The sequence below is a fragment of the Nuphar pumila genome, chromosome 12 (genome assembly GCF_984573655.1).
Source record: "Nuphar pumila chromosome 12, dmNupPumi1.hap1.1, whole genome shotgun sequence".
Lineage (NCBI taxonomy): Eukaryota > Viridiplantae > Streptophyta > Magnoliopsida > Nymphaeales > Nymphaeaceae > Nuphar > Nuphar pumila.
The window spans coordinates 106,542,267-106,562,194 of NC_143260.1; the positions used below are offsets into that span (position 1 = coordinate 106,542,267).

Sequence of the window (19,928 nt, forward strand, 5' to 3'; positions counted from 1 at the left end):
GAGTGTGTCATGAGGACACGGCTAAAAAAGACGTGGGACATGCGATTTTAATGTAATTTTTCATTTATGCAGGTGTGTTGGAGTATTCCTGTGATATAGGAATCAACAGGTTCTATTATCATTATGTCATCATTGAGGAAAAAAAAATCAAGGTTTAGTGCCAGATTGATGAAAATAAGTCCCCGCTGTAAATGTTTAAGTTTGTTGCTTGATTTGTTTCTTATGGTTTCACTCTTTTCAATTCCTGTGCTTACTGGTGTAACGTTCAAGAAAAGTAGCTTGGTTTCCTCTATGGGATTGAAGGGAAGGGTTGGGCATAGTTACTGTAAGCTTCTTGCTAGATGGGAAAACTCGTTTGTCTCGTTTCCTTTTAATAGGAAGCCTGCTTCTTCCTCGTTTCCCAAATAGATTATTCACTCTCACTTTTTGTCATATCCCACTCACTTTTTATGTTTTTCAAATTACAGAACAATATTTTTTTTATAACAAACTTTCATATTGACTTTATATAGTTTTATACTTGTTCATGTCATTTTCTATTTGCCTTCACTCATGCTTCATATTGCTTTCTATGTGTTTCCTTTGCATTTTTCATGCACTTACATAATCGCTTCAAAACCATATCCCGCCTCCGGCTTCATACTACATGTTAACACTCGCTTCCCTGCTTCCGCTTTACACATCGCTTCTCATATCCATTTTGTTTCCTGGTAACTATGGGGTTGGGTGATCATCATGTTGATCATAGGCTGCTTAGAGAAAAAGATGGCTGTGATGCTTGGCAGTGATCCTCCTTTTACATTTTCTGAACCATTAAAGCGTCTGAGGTCCTGATGATGCAGGCCAAAAGCGGCCCTGGTGCAGAGAATGGAATGAAAGAGATGATGTTCTGTGTCTCATTTTAGGTTTCATTGCCTCTCCTCAGCATTTGTTGTCTGTTGTAGTGCCATTTGGGCTAGTGGTATCCCCACACTCGATTTCTGGATTCAGGTTAGATGTCACAAAGGTTTCCACTGGAGCTTTGGTGGTTAGCAATGTCTGCTCCAAATTGGTTATCTCAGATGGGGAGGTCATTGCACCTCATAAATGAGGTGATGGTGGATGCAGAATTTGGGGCAGTCTGTAAGAGCCCGTTTGTTTCACGTTGTAGAAAGGGAAATCAGCAGAAACTGAAATCCCTCCAAAGCCCCCCTTGGGCAGAAAATGCTTCCCCAGGAGGGGAGGTGTATCACGGGTTTCCATTGAAACTCTTTATTTTGGTGGAAAATGTGTGGGCACTCGCTGTTTCCCGCTTGGGTGTTTGTTTCAATCCAGGCAAGTAAGAGTGACACTTTCATGTCTTTCATATGAAAGTGGGGCATGAAACAAACGAGCCGTAAGGCTGGATAATGAAGATGGTCAGTTTACATTCTATGGGTTGAGCATTTCCTCCAGAAGTAAGCTTGCTTCTTTGTTTCATGGTGCATCAGTTATCTCATCAATAATGAATAACATGATATATCAAGAAAGATTCTTACCTTGTTTTCGATTACAAATGGAAGTGCAGGAAGGTCCAAAAAAAATGCTTCCTTTGCTACAAGATACGATACAATTTGCACGCAAGAAAATGCAGTGAGAGAATATTTGGAAAAGCAACAAACCATACACAAAATGGTAATCATCCATCCATCCATCCACAAACCTAACCATATCTGACCGCTCGCGACTTGAATATTAACCGAACCAACCACTGCACAGGTCTCAACAGTTGGGCCCGCTTTTTCCTCCAGAACCAAATGGCAGCATTGTACTGCTCGTTGCGTATCTTCCATGTTGCTGCTAGCCAATCAAACTTCTCCATCTCTTCCCATAGTTGTTCTCAGTTCTTCACAAGAAGGCAAGCTATGCACTTTGTGAACGCAATCATCTAAATCACCAGGCGTAAAAAGGTAGCCAATCTTCCAATCCTGATCTTCAGGAATTATATCTGGTATTCCTCCAGCACGTGCAGCCACTACCGGAACACCTGACGACATAGCCTCTAGCACAACCAGCCCAAGCGTTTCTGACTCTGATGGCATCACAAACACATCGCCACTAGCATATGCATCTGATAGTTCCTCTCCCTGTAGCATCCCTGTGAAGACAGCAGGCATACAAGAGAACATTTTTTCTAGTTCCCGCCTGCAGACATAACCAGCTTGTATGCATAATTTGCAGATGCTAGTGACTAAACCTTGCGCTTACCTATACGGTCCATCCCCTATAAATGCAATCCGTGCACCTGGAAGTTTCTCCATCATCCTACACGCTTATCATGATTTCAGCAATAAATTTTCAACCACAACTAGTTCCAGCTCAACACTTCAGACAACATAAGATCATACCCTTAAAGGAAATCCAGGCTCTTTTCAACTCCTAGCCGCCCAACATGAATTACGAGTGGCTTCTGGTTCACCATTACTGGCCAGCAGCAAAAGCAAAGACTTAGCAACTTTGTTAAGAGAAGATGTGTAGAGTCTGGAGACACAAAAGACCTAGAAAAAGAAATGAAGACGAGCATCTTGCTTACGTAAGCCGTATCCTCATCTCTTCACTCCGGAAATGTGGATGGAAGCTCTCTGAGTCAACCCCCTTGTTCCAAAGTCCTATTTTGTTAGCTGAAAAATAGCAAATAGTGAGAGGTGTATAAATAGAAGCCAAATTTGGTAACATATGCAGCTTGCCTGCAGTCACAGGAGCAGCTTGGAGGTCTCGACGGATGGCAGCAGAAGGAACCAGAGTAAGATCAGCAGCTGTGTGCAGAAATTCTTCATGAAGTACATGTAGATTTAGCAACTAAAACCATTCAAATATTAGGATGAAAAGAAATACAGAGGGTGACAAGTTTGCATACTTATGATCAACCACATAGGCCTCACCAGCCAGGTAAATGTATATCTTGGGATATATCTGCATCACAGCCATCAAAACAGGATAGAGGTGACAGCGTCAGGAAAAACAGTGTTAGCATGTATGTGGAAAATTAAGAAGATATTAGAGTGACATGGACAGATCAATGCAAGTCATATCAGACATATCAGTGAGGTTGATAGTACTGAAACAAGTCCAGAGTACTGAGAGATCACTACTATTAACTTAATATTAAAACCGCATTCCTGAATAAGTGAATTATTCTTGTGTAAACCCCCTCCGACGATTTCGTCGGAGGGGATGACCGTTAAGAGAGAGAGAGAGAGAGAGACGGTTCCCCATTTGGGGGAACCGCCTTCGATAAACTGAAAAGGGGTGAGGATAAACCTCAACCCCAAAAATCCGCGGGAGGGGGTGAGGTTTATCCTCACCCTGCGTGAGGGCTGTAAAAACCCTCACGCAGGCCCTCTTCCCCCACCCTGCATCGAGAGCGAGAGAGAGAGAGGAAGCGGCAGAGAGCGAGGGAGAGAAGAAAAAAAATCGTAGGGCACTTACCAGATTCCGGCGCCGGCGACGAGGTAAGCCTCCATCTCTTCTTCTTCTTCTTCTTCTTCTTCTTCTTCTTCTTCTTCTTCTTCTTCTTCTTCTTCTTCTTCTTCTTCTTCTTCTTCTTCGTTTTCTCCTTTTCGTTCTCAACAAAGGGGGGGACGGCAGCCATGGCTGCTGGCGAGCTTCTGTTAAACGAAAAAAAAAAACAGAGGTTTAGGAGAGAGAGAGAGAGAGGAGGAGGAGGAGGGAGCCGGTCGGCCGACGCCATGTAAAAACGAAAGGAGCCCTGCCTCTTCCGCTTTTAAGTTTTTTTTTTAGAGGGGACTGGGTCGGTCTGGGTGTGACCCGGACCAAACCGGGTCGGTTTGGACACGACCCAGACCGTCGATCTGGGTCACGCCCAGACCGTCGATCTGGGTCGCGCCCAGACCGAATCAGATATTAAAAAAAAAGAACTGGTTCGGCCTAGGCCCAGACCGAGACCAACCCAGATGAAAAAAAAAAGTTGAACTGATTCAAACCGAACAGGTTCAGGTTGAACCAGTTTAGATTGAACCTGGTTCAGATCTGGTAAGTTCAGATTGAACCGGTCTAAACCAAACTGGTTCTAGCTGAACCAGTTCAGGTTGAGTCGGTTCAAACCGAACCGATTTGGATCCAACTCGAGTCAGACCGAATCGGTCTGACTAGGTCTCGATTCTCACTTCGGATCCAGTTTGATCTGGATCAGGCCAATTTTGGATCTAGTTAACCTGGACAGATCCAATTAGAACCAGATCTAAAGAGATCTAAGTCTGGATCCAGATTGACTGTTCTGGATATAGAACATAACTGGATCTGGTTCAAATCAGTTCTGGATCCATATCGAAATTAGATCAGTTCTGAATCCATATCAGAACTAGGTTTGGATCTAGATGAGTTATGGATCTGGATTTAGTCAGATAGCTTTGGATCCAGATTAGCATTGGACTTGAATCGAATTGAGATTATTTTCAAACTTAAAGAATAAATCCCAACAACAACAACAACAACTACGCCTTCATCCCAAAACAATTGGGGTCAGCGATATGAACCAAAAAAGAAATTCATTTTGGGTCCTCCACATGAATCCTTTTCCTCCAATCATTTCTATCCAATGTCATGTCCTCGGTGAGGTTCAAAGCATTCATATCCTTTCCTATCATCTCCATCCAAGTCTTCCTAGGCCTACCCCGACCTCTTTTAACTAATATATTTTCCCATTTCTCCAACCTTCTAACTGGAGCATCATTAAGCCTTCGCCGAATATGTCCAAACCACCGTAAACGATTCTCTCGCATCTTATTTTCAATGGGTGCAACACCTACCTTCTTACGTATCTCCTCGTTCTGAATCTTATCTTTTATTGTATTTTCACACATCCATCATCTCAGCTACACTCATTTTTTGAATATGATGTCTCTTGGCAACCCAACATTCCGTACCATATAGTAAAGCGGGTCTAATAGTCGTCCCTTAAATAATAAATCCCAAATAACCAAAATACCCTTAGGTATACTCGAGATCCATTTTGGTAAAATGAACATAACTTTGCACTCCGAATTCGGAATTGAGTGAGGTTTGGTGCGTTGGACTCGTATCGTAAAGAGAAATATACTTGTCTATTGATTTTGATAAAATTAGTGACACAAAAATTGAGGTTTTGTGCATTAATACGAATATCTTATGTGATGATCAGATTCTACTATCAGGGCACCTTGAGACTCGATTGCAACTAGAGCACAGTATTTGCACTCGAGGTAAGAGATATTATAAGTAATTTTAGATGTGAATAAACATTTTTATGTTGCATGTTATTGTTGTGAATTAACATTATTAACATGATAGCTTTTAAGTGTGAAAATGATATGCATGTATTGACCATGTATGATATTATGAGATGATTAAATATATATGTTATTTGTGAAATACATATTAATTGTTGTATGTCATGTATGTTAAAAAGATTATTTTGTGATAGCATATCTATGTGATAAACTGCTAATGACATGCATTGTGATGAGATTGTATTTAGACTTGAGTCGCATTTTTATTCTATTCATGTTGTATGAATAAATATATTGAGATTAACATGCATAACCCTTTAAATCCCGAAAGTGACGACCTGTGGTAAAGGCTACCTGTTTCGCGGCCAGAGTGCAGCCACTATGGAAAGTGGGCCACCGGTGATTTAACGATGTAGAGACCCTACATCGTTGTATGCTTATTATGAGATAAGTGGGAGTCCTAATGTCATCTTGAGATTAAAGAATGAGATTTGTCGTGATCATTTCATGATATCACTTGTGAAATACAAGTTTGAGAATGTGAGTCTATGTGTTAAACTTAGCCTATGACTTAGGGTTACACTCACACAGTGTTATGGGACTCTAAACAACCATGGATGGTTGAGAACCATCATGGTTAGGATGTAACATGAACCATACCGAAATTGAGATTGAGTCTGACCTCCCGACTAGCTATCGATGGGGTCCCATTTTGTTTCTCTGTAGTGCCTGGTGGTCCGAAGACCACTAGAAGTGTATGGTTCATTGTCTGGCCAACATATAGAATTGGGATGTTCTATGCGGATTGCTATGCCCATAGACGACTATGACCGGTATAGCCAACCTAGAATTAGTATGGTGTTAAAATATTTAATAGTATATTGGGAGATAATTAAAACATACAAACATGTGTGGTGTATCAAAAACTAAACTCAGACTAGGGTTTAAAGCCCACTACAGTTGTAAGTTTAAATGTTTATTTACTTATAATACTACAGTTGTAAGTTTAAATGTTTATTTACTTATAATTATTTCTTACTGGGTTGTAGACTTACCTCCCTGTTTAATTACAATTGTAAGTTTCAGGCACACTAGCACAGACAAGACTTGATCGGCTACTTTTTCGGCAGAGCACTTGGTAGTTTTTACTTTCTTGTCATTGAACATCTATTAATTGTTACTCTCTTTTGTTATGAATAATGAACTATGTAAAGAAAGTGAGTTATTGAAAGATAATGGAAAAAAAAAATTAGTCATGTTTTCTCTGTGTGAACTTTGTACACTTTCCCTCTAGGAAGTAATACCAACCGAACTCGGACTCTCGAGATCCCAGATCGGGGTGTTACAAAATGGTATCAAAGCCAGGTTCTCACAAAGAAGTTCATCATTCATAACAACTTCAATGACATAGGATATGACATAAGTCTCTACTCGATGAGAACATGTTAATAACTAGGTTGTTTTGTGATTAGGAAATGGCTAGCGAGCGCAACAATGACGAAGACCCTAGGGTACAAGACCTTTCAGAGCCACCTATTATAGGAAGAGAGGAGTTTGTCGCTACAATGACGATGGTGATTGGAGTTATGGCAAGCATGGCTTAAATAGTTCGAGATCTGACACCACGACTCTCGTTGATTTATATCATAGTCGGGAAAAGAGACGCTTACCGACAGGACTACCCCGACACTATTCGGGGGTGACAGACACAGTCATACGGGCGAGAGACTCATCAATCCCATCGTCAGAGAACTCGGTCAACGCGTAGCCGAATGACGAGAGATTGGATGGCAGCTCGAGGAGGGCATCCCCTAACGCAAACTTTAAGTCTCGGAGATGGTCTCGTATGACCAATGCACGAGGACGACATATGCCCCAAGCCAATTATACAACTGCAATGAGTATAGCCAATCGAGGAGTTTCGCATCCAATTGGGGAGTTTCCTTCTAAAGAAACTAGGAGGGCGGCAATTCAGGCCACTGAAGCAGTATGGCAAGTTGCTGAAGCAAACAGGAGCAGCTCAGGATTAGGGCAGGGATGGACAACATCAGGGAGTTCGGCGGAAGAAGGCGAGGATGCAAATCTCACTGATGATCCCGCCTCACCTACCTATACTCCTGCTTCACCGACCTACACTCTTGCTTCGCCCCAGTATGACCTGAATGCTCATCCTGCGACTCACCTTCAGCAGACACAAAGGAGTTCACGGAGAGAACCAAGCTTTGGATGGATTGAAGAATGATATAGTGAAGTATTTAGGAATACTTAAGCTTATTTAGTTTAATTTGATTATCTTTTGTCTTACATTATTTTTCTTTTTGCTTGCTAGTTATATTTTCTTTTCATGTAATGAAATGAAGAATAAAATAAATATTTTCTTATATCAGTGTCATAATTGTTTGCCTGTGATGAAATCTCGTGCGAGTATAAATGATGCAAATGAGGACAAGTGATTTACGTGATGAAATCTCGTGCGAGTATAAATGATGCAAATGAGGACAAGTGAATTACGTGATAATTTCAATGCAGCATACATTGTCATTCATAGGAGAACGTCCTATCTATCTAAGGACACTGTAGCCGCCAGGCGAGAAATGAGTCGGCTCGACGCAGCAGTTAGGGATGGAGAGCGCCTTGCTGGACCATCCCGAAGGGCGCCTTCATCGTCCTTCACCTCGGAAGGTGCGCAAGTTTGTAGAGCACGTTTGTCTTTTCGTACTCCTGAGAGGCATGCTCCGCATGAGGGTAGAGAAGAGAGCATGTGGATCTCTTAAGGATCGCCAATGGGAAGCGCCGCATGAGAAAGCACGAGGATACCGCTAGAGTATACCACGAACCGCATTCCGTATGAGCTCTTGCAAATGACCCAAGCTCAGCAAAATCAACCCCAAACGATTATTTCTGGCATCACTTTGTGGGTGGAAAGATTTAAGAACATGTAACCTCCACTTTTCGATGGCATTCCTGATGATGTTGTAGTAGAGAATTGGCTCATGCAGGTGAAAAATGCCTTGGATGTTATTCAGTGTCCAGAGGATCAGAGGGTATGGATAGCCGTGTCGAATTTGACCAGCAATGCAGAGCACTGGTGGAGGTCAATCAGAGACACCTTGGAGAAGGACACATATTTGCCTTGCCTTGGTATACTTTTGTGAGGAGATTCTACATACAATTCTTTTAGTGCCAGAGGGTGGAAAAGGAGGAAGAATTAAAGAAGTTGAAGCAAGACGATATAACTGTAGCCCAATATACAATTCGCTTCAACTCTCTTTCTCGTTTTGCCAAGTCCTTGGTGGCAAATGAGAATAAGAAAGAGAAGCGCAGGCGATTTGAGAGGGGCTTAGACCCAAAATCCTAAGGTTGGTAGGGCTACAACAGATAAAGAAGTACAGTCGGCTCATGGACTACGTCTCAAGGTACGAATTTTGATAATTGAAGACGAAAGAGAAGCCTAAGAATAAAGATAAGGCATGGCATAATGGTAGTGATATAGCAGAGTCCTCTCGAAGAAAAATTTAGTATAAGGGGAGATTTCAGCAGGAGCATAAGAGACAGTACGAAGGTCAAACCCTTGGTCAGAACCAAGGTAAGCAAGTCAAATGTGAGAGGCCAGCAAGCTAAAAGAAAAAAGATCCAAAAGTCGGCCCAGTTGGACAACGCATACAGGACTTGTGCTCTCCAGAGGCACGAGGGAACATGTGACCTAAAGAATGTCAGGTGCTTCAACTGCCAGCAGATGGGTCAATATGTCAATGACTGCCCGCAACATGATGGGAGAAGCAGTGCACCCCCGAAGTAGAAGTCCGTGGTACCAGGTCGCGCTTATGCGGGTGCTCTTTAAGAAGTTCTTGCTAGCCCTGGAGTGGTTGAAGGTACACTTCCTATTTTTAGTATTCTAGCATATATATTGTTTGACTCTAGAGCTATACATAGTTTCATCACCTCAACTTTTGGGAAATGGTTATCTGTTGCACCTTCTCGATTGAGTGTTTCTTACTTAATAGAAACACCTATAGGCGAGTCCACCGTTGTGGACACGGTATATAACAATTGTATAGTAAAAATAGAAAACCATGAGTTGCCTGTGAACTTATTATAACTCGATTTCAATGACATAGATGTTTTTAGCATGAATTGGTTGTCGAACCATCATGCCGCCATTGATTGCAGAAAGAAGTGTGTCAGTTTCCAAAACCCCCAGACTCCAACTTTCACATATCAAGGTGTTAGGAAACTACCCAAACCAACGATCATATCTTTTCTAAAGGCCAACAAATACATTCAAGAAGAATGCATGGGATTTTTGGCCTATATGAAGACCGAAAAGAGAAGATCTCACCTTATCTGATGTGGACATAGTTTATAAATATGCTGATGTTTTTTTGGAGGAATTTTCAGGTCTCCCTCTCGATCGAGAAATTGAATTCCAGATCGACCTTATCCTAGGAACAACTCCCATTTCGAAGGCTCCTTATCGGATGGGACCTGCAGAAAACTTAAGGAACTCAATGAGCAATTGTAAAATTGTTGGAGAAAGGTTTTATTCGATCGTCAGTATCTCCTTGGGGTGCTCTAACTCTGTTCGTCAAGAAGAATGATGGATCACTATGAATGTGTATAGATTATCAGCAACTGAATACAGTGACCATCAAGAATAAATATCCATTGCCGCGAATTGATGATTTGTTCGATCAACTTCAAGGAGCTGCATGTTTCTCGAAGTTGGATCTGAGATCGCGTTATCATCAACTGAAGATTAAGAAAGAAGGTGTAGCCAAGACGGCGTTCAGATCAAGATATGATCATTATAAATTTTTGGTCATACATTTTGGTCTGACTAATGCACCAGTAGCCTTCATGAATATAATGAATAGGGTTTTCAGACCATATTTAGATAAGTTTGTAGTGGTATTTGTTGATGACATCCTCATTTATTCCACCACGAGGGAGCAGCATGAAGAACACCAAAGGATAGTTCTGCAGACACTAAGAGAACATCAACTTTATGTCAAATTCTCTAAGTATATCTTTTGGTTGAAACAAGTGTCCTTCCTTGGACATATTGTTTCTAAAGACAGAATCATGGTATACCCTACGAAGATTGAAGTAGTCAGCAATTGGTCTAAACTTAAGAATCCTATCGAGATTCGTAGTTTCTTGGGATTGGCTTGATACTACCGACGATTTATGAAAGGGTTTTCTCTGATGGCAGCTCCAATGACAAAGTTCACTAAGAAAGACGTAAACTTTGAGTGGAATGATAAGTGTGAGCGAAGTTTTTAGGAGATAAAGAAGTGTTTGACCACTGCTCTAGTGTTGGTCTTACCTTCTGAATTCGGAGGTTTCACTATTTATAGCGATGACTCTCATAAGGGATTGGGTTGTGTTCTGATGCAACATGGTAAGGTGATAGCTTATGCATCTCGCCAACTCAAAACACATGAAGTAAAGTATATGACGCATGACTTGAAGCTTGCAATGGTAATTTTTACCCTTAAAATATAAAGACACTACTTATATGGTGAGTAATTTGAAGTTTTTACCAACCATCAAAACCTCAAATATTTGTTTTCGCAAAATGACTTAAATTTGAGGCAGAGGAAATGGCTGAAATTTTTAAAAGATTATGTCTTTGAGCTGAAATATCATCCAGGAAAAGCAAATGTAATTGTTGATGCTCTTAGCAGAAAATCAGGATCATTAGCCAGACTCGCAGATTGGGGTTTATTTTCTTCGGCCGCGCTTTAGAAAGTAGAAGCTCAATGCTTACCAGATCAGTTATTATTTATGCAAACCACATTGAGGTCAGAATTGTAGGAGCAAATTAAGGAAAAGTAACCCTTATATCTAGAGTTGGCCCAAGTGAGGCAGAAGATTTCGGAAAGTAAGGAGTCAGACTTCAAAGTTGATGATCAAGGACTTCTCAAATGTCTTAATAGAGTGTGTATTCCTAAGAATAATCAGCTCAGGCATTAGTTATTAGGCGAGACACATCACTCTAAATATTGCATCCACTCGGACATCACTAAAATGTATCGAGATTTGAAAGATACATTTTGGTGGAGCAGAATGAAGAGAGATATTGCTGAGTTTGTAAGCAAGTATCTGGTGTGCCAGCAAGTGAAAATTGAACACCAACGACTCGGTGGATTACTGCAACCACTCCCTATACCTGAATGAAAAAGGGCAAATGTCAATATGGATTTTGTCTCAGGACTCTCAAGGACCAAAAATTGGATGAACTCAGTATGGGTGATTGTTGACAGGCTAACTAAGTCAGCTCACTTTTTAGCCAGTAAGACAACTCACTCTTGTGACCAGTTGGCCCAATTGTTTATTAAAGAAATTGTCTAACTTCATGGAGTACCTGATTTGATTGTTACAGATAGAGACTCGAAGTTAACATCACGATTCTAACAGAGTTTTCAGGAAGCTATGGGGACACAATTAAAAATGAGCATAGCATTTCACCCCCAGTCAGAGTGAATCATTCAGACCCTAAAGGACATGTTAAGAGCATACAATTTAGAGTATAGTGATTTGTGGAATGACATCCTACCTCTGATGGAGTTTGCCTACAATAATAGTTTTTAAGCAAGTATAGGCATAGCTCCGTTTGAGGCATTGTATGGTCGACGGTGTCGAACACCCTTATGTTGAGATGAGGTCGAAGAAAGAAGATTGTTAGGGTCTGATTTGGTGCAGCAGATGGCAGACCAGGTGAGATTCATTCGAGAGCATTTTCTAGCAGTGCAAAGTCGACAGAAAAGTTATGCAGAACAAAGACGTCGTGAGTTAGAATTTGAGTATGGTGATCATGTATTTTTGAAGATATTTTCTTTTAAGCGAGTGATATGTTTTGGTCGAAGAGAAAATTTGAATTTAAGATATATTGGACAAACTGGTTTTGCCACCTTCTTTGTCTGGAATTCACAACGTATTTCATATATCTATGTTGCGGAAGTATATGCCCGATCCCTCCCACATACTGAAACGCAGTCGGGTAAGTATTGAAAATACAAGATTACTTAAGCATGAGTGATTATAGAGATCTTGGATGCAAAAGTACAGAAACTAAGAAACAAAGAAATACCTCTGATATTAGTTAGATGGAGTCATCACAATAAAAATGAGGCTACATGGGAGCGCGAATCAGACGCCCGTGCACAATTTCTACAAGTGTTTTCAGGTAAGATTTGGGACAAATCTTCTATTAAGGGGGGTAGAATTGTAAACCTCCTTCGACGATTTCGTCGGAGGAGATGACTGTTAAAAAAAAAGAAGACGGTTCCCCATTTGAGGGAACCGCCTTCAATAAATTGAAAAGGGGTGAGGATAAACCTCACCCCCAAAATTCGCGAGAGGGGGTGAGGGCTATAAAAACCCTCACGCAGGCCCTCTTCCCCCACCCTGCATCAAGAGCGACTGAGAGCGAGGGAGAGAAGAAAAACAAATCGTAGGGCACTTACCGGATTTTGGCGTCGGTGACGAGGTAAGCCTCCATCTCTTCTTCTTCTTCTTCTTCTTCTTCTTCTTCTTCTTCTTCTTCTTCTTCTTCTTCTTCTTCTTCTTCGTTTTGTCCTTTTCGTTATCGACAAAGGAGGGGCCGACAGCCATGGCTTCTGGCGAGCTTCTATTAAACGAAAAAAAAATAGAGGTTTAGGAGAGAGAGAGAGAGGAGGGGGTCGGCTGACAGACACCGATGGTCGGCCCCTCTGCGATAGGGAGGAAGGAGGGAGAGGGTCGGCCAACCCTCTGCATATATAAAAACGGAAGGGGCTCTGCCCCTTTCGCTTTTAAGTTTTTTTTGACAAGGGACCGGGTCGGTCTGGGCATGACCCAAACCGAACCTGTTGGCCTGGGTCGCGCCTAGAACAAATCAGATACTAAAAAAAAGAGTCGGTCCAGCCTGGGTGCGACCCAGACCGAACCGGGTCACCCAAACCGACACCGACCCAGATGAAGAAAAAAAAGTTGAACCGGTTTAGACTGAATCGGGTTTAGATCTGGTCAGTTCGGATCGAACCGATCTGAACCAAACCGGTTCTAGCTGAACTAGTTCAGGTTGAGTCGGTTCACACCATGGTTGTCAGTCGAGGAAGAGGGAGCGAGAAGCGATACGGGAAGCGAGGCACTTTCAAAATTTTAGGAAGCAGGAAGCAAACCGAAAGTGACCTAGGAAGCGAGGGGGAAGCGAAAAAAGAGGAAAAAAATGAAAAAAGGGGAAAACGTGGGGGAAGCGCAGGGCAAGCGTGCTTCCCATAAATGGGAGATGTGTTTCCTGTAAAAGAGAAGCGTGCTTTCCAAAAAAGGGAAACGCTTCCCTCCACATTTTAAGAGCATGACGTTCCGCGCTTCCGAAATGTGCTTTGGAGAAGCGTGCTTCCCCATATGCCTATGCGCTTCCAATAACTCTGGTTCAGACTGGACCGATTTGAATCAACCTAGATCAGACTGAACCGTTTCAATCTGACTAGGTCTCAGCTCTCAGTTCGGATCCAGTTTGATCTTGATCAAACCAATTCTGGATCTAGTTAACCAGGACAGATCCAATTAGAACCTGATCCAAAGATATCTGAGTCTGGATCCAAACCGATTGTTTTGGATCCAGATAGAATTGGATCTGGTTCGGATCAGTTCTGAATCTAAATCAGAATTGGATCTGATTGGATCAGTTCTGGATCCATATCAGAACTGGGTCTGGATTTAGTCAGACAGTTTTGGATCCAGATGAGTTATGGATTTGGATCCAATCAGACAGCTTTAGATCCATATCAACATTGGACCTGAATTGGGTAGGGATTATTTTTTAATTTTAAAAATAAATCCAGAATGACCAAAATACTCTTAGGTGTACTCAAGATCCATTTTGGTAAAATGGACATAACTTTGCACCTCGAACTCATAATTGAGTGAAATTTGGTGCGTTGGACTCATATCGTAAAGAGGAATCTACTTATCTATTGATTTTGGTAAAATTAGTGACACAAAAATTGAAGTCTCACAAGTCAATTTAGGAAGGGTATTTTGTTAATTTTGTGAGAATATAAGAGGTTTTGTGCATTAATACGAATATGCTTATGTGATGACCAGATTCTACTATTAGGGAACCTTGAGACTCGATTGCAACTAGAGCACAGTATTCGCACTCGAGGTAAGGAATATTATAAGTAATTTTTTATATGAATAAACATTTTTATGTTGTATGTTATTGTTGTAAATTAACATTATTAACATGATAGCTTTTAAGTGTGAAAATGATATGCATAAATTAACCATGTATGATACTATAAGATGATTAAATACACATGTTAATTGTGGAATACATATTAGTTGTTGTATGTCATGCATGTTAGAAAATTTATTTTGTGATAGCATAATTATGTAATAAACTGCTAATGACATGCATTGTGATGAGATTGTGTTTAGACTTGAGTTTCATTTTTATTATATTCATGTTGCATGAATAGATATATTGAGATTAACATGAATAACCCCTTAAATCCCAAAAGTGACGACCTGTGGTAAGGGTTATTTGGTTTGCGACCATAGTGCAGACACCATGGAGAGTGGGCCACCGATGATTTAACAATGTAGAGATCTTACATCATTGCGTGTTTATTATGGAATAAGTGTGAGTCCTAATATCATCTTAAGATTAAAGAATGAGATTTGTCGTGATCATTTCATGATATCACTTGTGAAAGAATGAGTGAAATACGAGTTTGAGAATGTGGGTCTATGTGTTGAACTTAGCCTATGACTTAGGGTTACACTCACACAGTGTTTGGGGACTCTAAACGACTATGGATGGTTGAGAACTACTATGATTAGGATGTAGCATGAACCATACTGAGATTTAGATTGAGTCTGACCTCCCAGCTAGCTACCGGCGGAGTTCTCTTTTTGTTTCACTACAGTGCTTGGTGATCCGGGAACCACTGGGAGTGTATGGTTCATTGTCTAGCCAACATGTAGAATTAGAGTGTTTTACGCGGGTTGCTATGCCCATACACAGTTATGACTGGTATAACTAACCTATGATTAGTTTGGTGTGATAAAATATTTAAAAGTATATCGAGGGTAATTAAAACATACAAACATGTGTGGTGTGTCAAAAACTAAACTCAGACTAGGGGCTTAAAGCCCACTAAAGTTGTAAGTTTAAATGTTTATTTATAATTATTTTTTACTGGGTTGTAGACCCACCCCCTATTTAATTATAATTGTAGGTTTCAGGCACACTAGCACAGACAGGACTTGATCGACTACTTCTTCGGTAGAGCACTTGATAGTTTTTACTTTCTTGTCATTGAACATTTATGTAATTGTTACTCTCTTTTGTTATGAATGATTAACTATGTAAAGAAAGTAAGTTATTGAAAGATAATGAAAAACAAAATAGTCATCTGTGTGAACACTGTACACTTTCTCTTTGGAAAATAATACCAACCGAACTTGGACTCCCGAGGTCCCAGATCGAGGCGTTACATCTTGTGAATTCAACTGTATCATCAACATTAGAACAGAAGCAACTGGACTCACATTGGAACATGAGTGTGGTAAAGACATCACCAAGGGAACACATAATAGTTTGGCAATAACTAGTGCACCAAATACCTGAAGGTTCATGAGTAACAGTCAGTAATGAAATATGAACCTATGATGACAAGTCATTCCCGCTTGTCACATACCACAATTCCAGGTGATGATGCATGGATTATGTCAGGCTTGAACTTTGCAACTTCAGAAATGATTCTTGGGCTCAGGGCCAGTGAGAGTGGCACATTTCGGAACCATGGGCAGGGGAAGCTGTAAGCAAAACACAAGTGTTAAAAGCCCTGGATAGATGAATACAGAAAAAAGCAAGACAACCTCCACACAGAATGTGCCATGATGGTGAGGTTAAGCTTATAAGTACAGCTTCCATACTAAAAACTTGATTATCTCAGTTTACAATCTAGGCAACACAGAATAATACAGTCTGTCAAAGGTGGACCAACTTTTTCAGGAACACAACACATTTCCAACCCACAGTCAATAAGTTGCAGGTTTTCAAGATAATAGTAAATGCATAAGCATCACCGTAGCACAGGCAAAATCCAGTCTTTTGCAAAAGAGAATTAGCATGAGAAAACCCTACTGGTGGCGATGCCTTGGAAGTTTTAGAGTTTCGGGACCTGGAAAATCTCTATTTTTGTGAAGATTCCTTCAGCAGACTGTCATACCCATACGTGGTGATTTCAATTTTGACAATGATGACTTGGAAGTGAATGACTATATATTCAAAACTTCTAGGTGTATTTAAGTGCATAATGCATGCATGCACACACACACAGATATTGCTAAAAGTCAGAATGCCAGACAAACATATGATGTATGTAAACATCATCTCCATGAGCCAATTAATTTTGCACCATAGAACTCTTGTGGGACACCTTCATGGGTGGTGACCACAATGACCTACATATCAAATACAGCATTAATACTAATCTATGTAAAAGATATCATTATATTTATCTGAATGAAGCAAAACCAGTCGATGTCTGACTAAGAGTACATCTTTTAGGGTAACTAAAGCTCCAGAAGTAGTTTCTACACTTATTTAAGGAAAGTTGTGAGATTAGAATTGTAAGATAAACAAATGAGTTAAGTGGATAAAGCAATACCTCATCCCCCATTTCACGCAGATACTTGATGAAATTCTGAAAGCGATTCTTATACCTTGAGATGTAACTGCAGCATTGAAACAGTATCCATCAGTTTATAATGTGGCTTTTTTCTCCTCTTTTTTTCAATAAAGGAATATAACAGGAGAAAAGACAGATCAGGATCCATATTTTATCAGCTTAGCTCCATGAAAGAACTGGTACGACATCAAAAGTAGGTGCAACTTCCTGCTAACTGTAGCAAGATAACTGCTTTGACTTGAAATCTGTTCGCTCGAAGCACAAACTGACGTTTACCTCAAAGAATACAAGATCTGATGATCTTCCTAAAATGCAGATTCAAGTTCAGATCTCAATATACATGTAATTTTCTAGAATCGATAAACAGGGCTTAAATGAATCATAGATCTGAGAATTAACACAGTGAATCAAATGTACTGTTCTGGAGACTGGATAGAAAAAGGTATTCAGGAAGAACTTCTCTGTGACATTTCCTCAAACAAGTAGCTAAATGGTGTATCTGTACATATGCCTCCAAGCAATCTTTTCTCCTAGTTTTCTTTATTCAATGAAGCCACCAACCCAAAAAATACATCAGAAAGATATCATTCTCTGAAACTTATTTTTTCTTTCCAGCTAAAACCTATGCAATTTCTGTTATTCGACAGGAATCAAACCTGGAATAAATTGACCACAAAAGAGTAAATCACTCAGATTGAAAAAGTTCAACAACAAATAAATTAAGCAAGCTACCTAAACAAGATGCCAGAATTCAACCAAAAAGATCAACAAACCAACACGACAAACATCACAATTCTTAAATCCGCTGCAACAAAACACTCAAAATTTTGACACCCGCAACAAACCAACAAGACCAACATCACAATTCTGAAGTCCACTGCAACAAAACACTCAAAATTTCAACAACCAAGTTTTCTGTTTCTCCGAACTGAAGCTCAGATAACAATAACCGGATCAAACGAATTTAGGAACAATCTCACAGGTATCAGCAAACCAAGAAATTGGTCTGACAAAAAACAGAAAAACAGAGCACCCAACTTCAAGAAGAGTTCGAATCATAAGGCAATCGGAATGCAGAAAACAGTAAGTACAGAAGGAGACGCACGCAAAAGGCGAAGGCTCAACGAAGAGGGCGATCCTTCTCGGCCTAGAATTGGGTTCAACGTGCGGCTCTTTAACCGGTGGAACGTCCTCTTCCCCATCCACCACCGCCATTTCACCCGAATTCGGGTTCCCCCTTCCTCCGACTCTACACCTCTTGCCTCTAGCGACCGATACCGCGTTTCTGCGCAAGGTGGTCGTTCTGCAACCACGAAGAAAGAGTCTTACCAGCTGTTTCTGCACAGAATACGCCGGAGAAACACTCTGAGGGACTAGTGGATTCATATATAGAGAAGTAGCCATGGTGGTATTGATTTATAGGTGCAGAGAGAGAGAGAGAGAGAGAGAGTTGGAAGAAAATATGGAGAATCTGAGGCAGTGGCTTTAAAGAGGGTATTCTCCATGGGAGGGAGGAATAATGGAAAGGGGGAGCAGGTTATATGCCCCCGGAACAGGTGCGTGTTCTCCGGTCCTAATGAGCGCCACTTATGGCACATGGGTTCGTTTCCCCGCGTGTGTCTGCATCACTTAGCATCAGGTGAGTTTGCAAAGACTAAAAGTATTTTTTTCCACTGTTAGCGTATGTTTTGAGTAATGTATCAAAATCTCTTTCAGCCAAAAAATAGAGGATAATCTTTTGTTTTCGCCCTAAGCAACGCCTCTTCTTAAAGAGTCTCAACCTCAAAATATGTCGTCTCTCCATTCCGGATCACCCTTACACCTCTGGAGGAGCACTCTTTACGTCGTTTGCTGTCATGAGAGCACATTTTACCGTCGTCTGCTGTTGGACTACCTTTTACCGTCGTCTGTTGTCAGACCACCCTTTGTCGTGCAGTTGAGGATCTATCAGATATTAAATCAACAAGAACAGATTCAAAAGTATACTCTGCAGCTGGTAGCTCCATGTTCTTCTGCAAAAGTTTTGACAACAACTCTGTATCAGGAGTCAGATCTCACATATCCTTTGCAAGCAAACGAGCTCATTCGTAATGGCAACTCACTGCACCATTCAAATTGATATAGTTTCTCAAATGTTTGTTATATTCAATATTGTTTCAATTGGTGGTTGTACATACTCATCCGAGAGAAATAATTGAAGATCTTTACAAAGAATAGGTTGACCCTGCCAAAAAAAAGGTAATTCAGTTATTTGTAATAATATTCGAGTTATTATTTACCATGCCAATAAAAGTAACGATTTATAGTATTAGCATGTTTTAACACGATTCATATGACAAATATCGTAATAATTGACACTAGCAAACACATAATATCTATTTACAATGATTCATACTTTAAATAATGTGCAATGAGTTTAATAGAAATCGCTAAATGTGCAATGATTTGAACACACACATCAATGTACATATCGCATAATATACTATAAAACAATACGGCAATTCAGCATAATCGCTTATTCATATTACAAATCGATACGATAAACGTAAGTACTGTTATGCCTCACAAACCCTGGACAACAACAATCGTGGTAACTTCATAAATCATAAATACAAATCGCGAAGCCCGATCCATTAGATATTGAATGACATATTTTGGTAACAAAGTCAAATCGACACGATTTATGATTTATGATTTATACGCTTAAAGCAGCAATGATTTATACATTTAACACAGTAGCGATTTATGATATATAAAGTTACCAAGATTTGTACTCAAGTTTGCTAAATCGTACAACGAGGTTTACTGTTGAAGCCCAAACGTTACAACGATATGTACTTATGAAGGGTGTGATTTATACATTGACTTATAACTTTGAAGCAGCGATTTGTACGTTTAAATTAGAAACGATTTATATGTTTGATGCAATAGCGATTTATAATTGTTGATGATAGTGATTCACGTGATAGCTATTTAATTGCCAGTACGACGC

At 40.3% G+C, this 19,928-nt stretch overlaps 1 protein-coding gene across 2 annotated transcripts; it reads right to left on the bottom strand.

Annotated features, from left to right (window-relative positions):
- Positions 1–1,499: 1,499 nt before the first annotated feature.
- LOC149821488 (sulfoquinovosyl transferase SQD2-like) lies at positions 1,500–18,283 on the bottom strand. Of its 2 annotated transcripts, XM_089982921.1 has the most exons (7): positions 18,042–18,283; positions 16,916–16,982; positions 15,941–16,058; positions 2,876–2,931; positions 2,552–2,789; positions 2,367–2,442; positions 1,500–2,283 (listed from the first exon to the last, which is right to left on the bottom strand). In XM_089982921.1, exons 1-5 carry the CDS (start codon positions 18,136–18,138, stop codon positions 2,768–2,770), a joined length of 360 nt encoding a protein of 119 aa, XP_089839047.1. In that variant the 5' UTR covers positions 18,139–18,283; the 3' UTR covers positions 1,500–2,283; positions 2,367–2,442; positions 2,552–2,767. The 2 variants fall into 2 exon arrangements, with proteins under 2 accessions (XP_089839047.1, XP_089839048.1); XM_089982922.1 differs by lacking the exons at positions 1,500–2,283; positions 2,367–2,442; positions 2,552–2,789; positions 2,876–2,931 and adding an exon at positions 3,599–3,626 and having other exon boundaries at positions 15,867–16,058.
- Positions 18,284–19,928: the final 1,645 nt, after the last annotated feature.